Source organism: Triticum urartu, chromosome 6, assembly GCF_003073215.2.
Source record: "Triticum urartu cultivar G1812 chromosome 6, Tu2.1, whole genome shotgun sequence".
NCBI lineage: Eukaryota > Viridiplantae > Streptophyta > Magnoliopsida > Poales > Poaceae > Triticum > Triticum urartu.
Window position 1 is genome coordinate 494,163,358 of NC_053027.1, and position 8,166 is coordinate 494,171,523.

The 8,166-nt window shown below is 44.2% G+C and overlaps 1 protein-coding gene across 1 annotated transcript; it reads left to right on the forward strand.

Moving 5' to 3' along the window:
* Window positions 1–5,995: 5,995 nt before the first annotated feature.
* On the forward strand, window positions 5,996–7,838 carry LOC125512504 (FCS-Like Zinc finger 7-like). The gene is made up of 2 exons (XM_048677601.1): window positions 5,996–6,405; window positions 7,452–7,838. The coding sequence occupies exons 1-2, from the start codon at window positions 6,119–6,121 to the stop codon at window positions 7,609–7,611; spliced, it is 447 nt and encodes a 148-aa protein (XP_048533558.1). The 5' UTR covers window positions 5,996–6,118; the 3' UTR covers window positions 7,612–7,838.
* The last annotated feature ends 328 nt before the right edge of the window (window positions 7,839–8,166 follow it).

Sequence of the window (8,166 nt, forward strand, 5' to 3'; positions counted from 1 at the left end):
CGGAACATTCACTGTTCATCCAATCTATCATCTTCAGTTAGCAGCAGTAGAAAAGGGATCGCTCGATCGGGTTCAGTTAACAGCCGTCGACCTATCGCTCGAGTTCAGTAACGCGTAGCATACAGTGCACTCGCTCGGGTTCAGTTAGAGCCCAACGCCTCGCTCGGGTTCAGTTAGAGCCTACGCCTCGCACACGCGCGCGTACGTGTACGAGAGAAACGCGCATCGCTCGGCCCCCGACCTCCCACCGTAACCGGGAACTCCCCGATATTTTCCTCCCCCTCGCTTCTACCATGGTTTTTTCCGTCATGGACGGCCCAAAGAATGTCATGCAGCTGCGTCTCCTGCCCGCTCAGGACGAAAAGCCCATTTTCTGTCATGATTTCTTGTCATAGAAGTAGGAGCCCACCACATCTATGATGATACTAGGTTTTGTCACAATTATCGTCATGGAAGTGTCATATGTATGACAGGAAAAAAATTCGTTCGGCCCAAAATGTCACGGATGTATCTTTTTTTGTAGTGGTACTTGTCAGAGGTCTCATATCTCTCGACTCGGGCATGAGTCTGAAATACCAATTTCAGCTCTTGGAATATCTTATATGCTCCGTGGCGTTCAAAACGTTTTTGAAGTCCGGTTCTAAGCTGTAAAGCATGGTGCACTAAACTATCAAGTAGTTATCATACCGAGCTTGCCAAACGTTCATAACATCTGTATCTGCTCCTGCAATAGGTCTGTCACCTAGCGGTGCATCAAGGACATAATACTTCTATGCAGCAATGAGGATAATCCTTAGATCACGGACCTAGTCCGCACCATTGCTACTATCATCTTTCAACATTTTTTCTCTAGGAACATACCAAAAATAAACGGGGAGCTACATCGCGAGCTATTGATCTACAACATAGTTATGCAAATACTATCAGGACTAAGTTCATGATAAATTAAAGTTCAATTAATCATATTACTTAAGAACACCCACTTAGATTGACATCCCTCTAATCATCTAAGTGATCACGTGATCCATATCAACTAAACCATGTCCGATCATCACGTGAGATGGAGTAGTTTTCAATGGTGAACACCACTATGTTGATCATATCTACTATCTGATTCATGCTCGACCTTTGAGTCTCAGTGTTCCGAGGCCATATCTGCATATGCTAGGCTCATCAAGTTTAACCCGAGTATTATGCGTGTGCAAAATGGCTTGCACCCGTTGTATGTGAACGTAGAGCTTATCACACCCGATCATCACGTGGTGTCTCGGCACGATGAACTGTAGCAACGGTGCATACTCAGGGAGAGCACTTATACCTTGAAATTTAGTGAGAGATCATCTTATAATGCTACCGCTGTACTAAGAAAAATAAAATGCAAAAAGTATAAACATCACATGCAATCAATATAAGTGATATGATATGGCCATCATCATCTTGTGCCTTTGATCTCCATCTCCAAACCACCGTCATAATCACCATCATCACTGGCTTAACATCTTGATCTCCATCGTAGCATCGTTGTCATCTCGCCAACTATTGCTTCCACAACTATCGCTGCCGCTTAGTGATAAAGTTAGCAATTACATGGCGACTGCATTTCATACAGTAAAGTGACAACCATATGGCTCCTGCCAGTTGCCGATAACTGTGTTACAAAACATGATCATCTCATACAACAATTTATATAATCATGTCTTGACCATATCACATCATAAATTGCCCTGCAAAAACAAGTTAGACGTCCTCTACTTTGTTGTTGCAAGTTTTACGTGGCTGCTATGAGCTTAGCGAGAATCGTTCTTACCTACGCATCAAAAACCACAATGTAGTATAGTGATTGCTTTTCGATCTTCAGAAGGAACCCTGTTCATTGAAACCGATTCAACTAAAGTTGGAGAAATAGACACCCACTAGCCACCTGTGTGCGAAACACGTCGGTAGAACCAGTCTCGCGTAAGCGTACGCGTAATGTCGGTCTGAGCCGTTGCATCCAACAATACCATTGAATCAAGAATCAACTAGTGACGGCAAGCAATATGTATATACTCACGCCCACAACTCCTTTGTGTTCTACTCGTGCATATAACATCTATGCATAGACCTGGCTCGGATGCCACTGTTGGGGAACGCAGTATTTCAAAAAAAAAATCCTGCGATAACGCAAGATCTATCTAGGAGATGCATAGCAATGAGAGGGGAAGAGTATGTCTACGTACGCTCGTAGACCGAAAGCGGAAGCGTTATGAAACGCGGTTGATGTAGTCGAATGTCTTCGCGATCCAATCGATGAAAAACCGAACGCACGGCACCTCCGTGATTTGCACACGTTCAGCTCGGTGACGTCCCTCATACTCTTGATCCAGCTGAGGCCGAGGGAGAGTTTCGTCAGCACGATGACATGATGATGGTGATGATGAAGTTGCCGACGCACGGCTTCGCCTAAGCACTACAACGATATGACCGAGGTGGAATACTGTGGAGGGGGGCACCGCACACGGCTAAACAATCAACTTGTGTGTCTATGGGGTGCCCCCTCCCCCGTATATAAAGGGGTGGAGGAGGGGGACGGCCGGCCACCTTGGGCGCGCCCCAAGGGGGGAATCCTACTCCTACTAGGAGTAGGTTCCCCCATTTCCTAGTCCTACTAGGAGGGGGAAGGAAGGGAGAGAGGGGAGGAAGGAAAGGGGGGCCGTCCCCCCTCCCAATTTGGATTGGGCTTGGGGGGGGGTGGCGCCCCTCCTCTTGGCCTTCTCTTCTCTCTTCCATAGAAGCCCATGTAGGCCCATTAATCCCCCGAGGGGTTCCGGTAATCTCCCAGTACTCCAGTAAATGCCCGAACTCATCTGGAACCATTACAGTGTCCAAACATAGCCTTCCAATATATCGATCTTTATGTCTAGACCATTTCGAGACTCCTCGTCATGTCCATGATCACATTCGGTACTCCGAACTACCTTCGGTACATCAAAACACATAAACTCATAATACCGATCGTCATCGAACGTTAAGCGTGCGGACCCTACAGGTTCAATAACTATGTAGACATGACCGAGACTCATCTCTGGTTAATAACCAATAGCGGAACCTGGATGCTCATATTGGTTCCTACATATTCTATAAAGATCTTTATCGGTCAAACCGCATAACAACATACGTTGTTCCCTTTGTCATCGGTATGTTACTTGCCCGAGATTCGATCGTCGGTATCATCATACCTAGTTCAATCTCGTTACCGGCAAGTCTCTTTACTCGTTACATAATGCAATATCCCGCAACTAACTCATTAGTCACATTGCTTGCAGGGCTTATGGTGATGTGCATTACCGGGAGGGCCCAGAGATACCTCTCCTACAATCGGAGAGACAAATCCTAATATTGATCTATGCCAACTCAACAAACACCATTGGAGACACCTGTAGAGCATCTTTATAGTCACCCAGTTACTTTGTGACTTTTGATAGCACACTAAGTGTTCCTCCGGTATTCGGGAGTTGCATGATCTCATAGTCATAGGAACATGTATAAGTTATGGAGAAAGCAATAGCAATAAACTAAACGATCATAGTGCTAATCTAACGGATGGGTCAAGTCAATCACATCATTCTCTAATGATGTGATCCTATTCATTAAATGACAACTCATGTCTATGGCTAGAAAACTTAATCATCTTTGATTAACGAGCTAGTCAAGTAGAGGCATACTAGTGACACTCTGTTTGTCTATGTATTCACACATGTACTAAGTTTCCGGTTAATACAATTCTAGCATGAATAATAAACATTTATCATGATATAAGGAAATATAAATAACAACTTTATTATCGCCTCTAGGGCATCTTTCCTTCAGCTTCAAGTAAGAACATCACCCAAGCACCGGTCCACCCACATATCAAATTATCAAAGTAGCAAACGTGAATCAAATAAACATGATGAAAGTAACTAGATGAATTATCATGTGTCATTGAGAACGTTTTGCTTATTATAAGAGAACGTTTCGGCCTGTCCTTTGCTATAAAAAGTATTGGGCTACCTTGTTGCACCTTTGTTACCGATGCTACTTATTACTTGTTACGAATTACCTTGTTATCAAACTATCTGTTAATTTTAGTGCCTGCATAGAATACCTTGCTGAAAACCGCTTGTCATTTTCTTCTGTTCCTCGTTGGGTTCGACACTCTTATTTATTGAAAGGACTACGATTGATCCCCTATATTTGCAGGTCATAAATCAGGTCCCTGGAAGAGAGAGAGAGAGAGAGAGAGAGAGAGAGAGAGATAGGAGGGAACCATGGGCCAACATAGACAACACTCAGTCATGGTTTCATTGATCTAGAAAATTTGTGCAGCCCACATGTCTCGCATTATAGTGAGGCACCAAAATACAATACCATTGATCCAGTAACTACAAAACTTTGCCACCATATACATATATAACAAACATTAATGAAAACAAAAACCAACAAACTAAATAACATATATTTGGTCACGATAATGTGACCTTGTGTTGGATTCTCGTGATCTGCCACAGTGGGGGTGGGTGGGGAGTCTAGGGATGGAAGGGGGTGATTTTTGGAACCTCACCTAGTCGGTGAATAATCAGGGAAAAGATAAAGTAATTTAGTGCATTACTAATATTTTTATTATTAACAATAACTAATCTAGGTGAGAACACGGTGCATTTCCGTATATGAGGAAAAAGGTATTGATGCACTAGATGAGAATACATACAAGACACTACAAGTACAACCATCTGAAGGCACCGAGTGACTATCCTCCGAGTCAACTTTTATAGAATTGCTATCGCTTTTAGTTTGGACGCTATGATTTAATTAAAGTGTTCAAATTCTACATCACTCGAATGAGCAAAAAGCAACAACCGCCCAAGTGTTTAGGCGTAGTTTGTGTACTAGATGGTGTTTGTTGTATTGTTGAAATTCGAATAAACAGAATGGTATAAATAGTTTCATGTTGAGACTAGATAAAATTATTTTGATGTTGTAAATCTTAAAGGGCACATAATTTTGACTTTCGATGTAATGTAAACCGTAACATAAACCTTGTTTATCGCCATGATCTCTATCATAACGCATGCAAAAGACAAAACAAAAGTCGTACTCTAGCTCGAAGCCGGATGTATGACGTGTCGGATAAGTGCTTCAGCGAAAAAGTGAGAGACAAGTTGACGTCGATCTATCGAGCCACATTACACCCCTATATTAAAAGTGCTCCCGAAAAATATTCGAGTGAACACAACCGAATCTCCGCTACGGTTTCCTTGATCTAGGCCAGTGCATAGCGACGGTTTCCGCAGCCCACATATCTGTCAAAAGTCCACTGTTATTTCCTTGATCTAGGCCAGTGCATACCGACGGTTCCGCAGCCCACAAATCTGTCAAAAGTCCGTTGCCGTTTCCTTGATCTAGGCCAGTCACGCGCATTGACGGTTTCGGCAGCCCTGTCGATAGTCCGTTGCCGTTTCCTTGACCTAGGTCAGTCACGCTTAGCGACGGCTTGTGCAGCCCCCATATCTCGCATGATAATGTGGCGCCGCGAAACTTTCATGCCACCAGATATATATAGATTAATGAAAATAAAACAACTCGACTAAATAAAAAAGCAATCTGGTTCGTAATAATGTGTTTCCTTATTATGTTTAACACCAAATATCACACATTGGTTGGTGTATTTTTCTATCTAAAAAAGGTTGATTTTTCACTCTACCTCAGCAAAACCAAATCATCATGCGTATAGCATAGAGTAGCCATTGCCCGATATGGAATAACAGAGACCGGATGGTTTTACCGCACACATACATGTGGGCGGCGCGAGGGTAACTCTAACAAACTGCCTTAATCGCTATAATTCCATATCATAAATCACGAGATCAAAAGCATCCAGGTGTCTAAAGTGGGGAGTGGACGGCTCACGTGCCCGGCCCTCCTCCTCTTTTTATGCCCCTGCCCCTTCCCCGTTCCTCCTCCCCAAAACCCCTCTCCCCACCATCCAGTCTCTCTCCAAATCTTGGGACACAAAGGCCACCGTACTGAAATATAGATTGACAGAGGCGGGGCGGAAACCAGCGAGCGAGCGAGCTCCGCACGGACCCGGTCCGACGAGATGCTCAACAAGCGGCCGAGGAGCATGGTGATGCGCCGGAAGGTCAGCTTGGCGTCCATGCCGTCGGTGCAGAGGCGGGTGCGCCAGGTGAGCGGCGACAACAAGCAGGCACGCACGAGGCCGATCTTTTTTGTGTCGCCTTGCGCCGAGGAGATGGGTGCCGGAGGCGGCGGCCACCACTCTCTGAAGAGGGACGCATTTACCGGGCTGTGGATGACGGCGGCGTTCCTGGCGGCCTGCGGCATCTGCGCCAAACCCCTCGCTGGCAAGGATGCTTATATCTACAGGTACTAGCGTCACTGTTTTCCCATTTTCTGTTCGTCGTAGCGTGGAAATGTCCGGCGGAATTCTCGTGCTTCAGCCTTGTGTTTCAGTTTTGTCTTTTTCGGTAGCTTCCTGGTGATTTTTGGCTAGGATACTTTCTGATGTGAATTCCGCGCCGTTCGTTCGTTTTCCACGTCAAGGTTGCAACTGATCGAATCTTCCTATGATGTTGCTGGCATCCTACGATTTTGTGATGGTATCGTGGTTCCCCACGGTTATGTAAGCGGGTTATTCAGGATCCGTTTTCATTTATGAAAATTTAGTGACAAGTACTCCGTAATAATTTGACAAGTACTCCATAATAATTTAATCTAGACAAGTACTCCGTAATAATTTGACGAACCTCGTTCATTAGAACGGTAATGCTGATTCGATGCTAGTATAAGCAGTCAATAGATGCTACTAATATAAGCAGTTCATAGCATGAATCTTATGCTCTCCCATACTATAGAGGAATGTTCGATGCAAACCTTTTTCCTCGGCATGTTAATTGCTGCCGATACATTTTTGGTTTCATCTGCCATGTTAATTAATTATTAATACTCCGTATGTATTTGCTAATCAGATATGTACTATTGATGCATGGATGCTCATAGCCTGATAATTTTTCTTCTTTTAATTTTGGTCGCTGAATTATGCTCGAACTGCCCTGTCTCAAAATATAAAATTATTGGGATGCATTTAGATTTTTTTAGGGGGGTTCATTTAGATTTAGTTTTCTAGCCAAGAGTTAAGACTACATATATACTCCCTTAAGCAACGCAATAAATAAAGAATATTAATCAGCCAATCATATGAGTTGTTGTTTGATTATCATGCCATAAAATTGTCACTCGTTACCATCTGACGCTCGTATTTCTTTGATTGCCACAATCTGTCATCAACCAGAGAGAAATAAATAAATACTAACAAAATACATGGTTTCTTCACTGCAATAACAGAAGGTTAAATTTATTCGTTGGAGATGTCTGTGACATGATGGTCCAATTCCTTTGCCTGTCTTATGCAGGAGTGAGTTTGCATTCTGCACCATGGAGTGCAGGGAGAAGTACATCGAGAAAGACATAAAGATGGAAAATAAGCGCCGCCTCATATCCATCAGGAAGGCCCCGTCAGACCAGTCCGGCAGCGGCGGGGGCTCGTGCAGCGGGACAGGCAAACCCATTTAGCTTATACTAGCTCTCAAAAAAAAAATTAAGTGTCATAGACATATGTGGTACAATCTCCACCATGTTTAAGCCGTCTATCCATGTATACAAGTACAAGGTAGTAGTCTCAAATAATGGTCGAATAATGGTCGGCTACATCCCCGTTTCATGAGCCAGTTCCGCCGCTTCGTGGTTGATATGGAGCTGCGAGATATTTACCTCATACTCAGTCCAAGGAGCAGGACAACCCTCCCTCATGCACAATGACCGCGTTCTCTGTATGCCAAGTTGAGAGGTCTCGCACCCATACTATCTGCTGCGCAGCTTGGCCTCGACCACCGTCGATCATTGCTCCCTCGTTGTGGATTGTGTGCCCTGTTCTAGCCACCCCACATGTTTTCCTTTTGAGCGTTTCTGGCATAAGATGGACAGCTTCCTCGAGTTAGTTGTTGCTTCTTGGGATTCCGAGGAGCCGGATCCGGACCCCTTTCGTCGTATCTACTTGTGCTTCAAGTTCATGGCATGATGTCTCCAAAGTTGGAGTACGCGCTACATCGACAATATCTCTCTTCACCT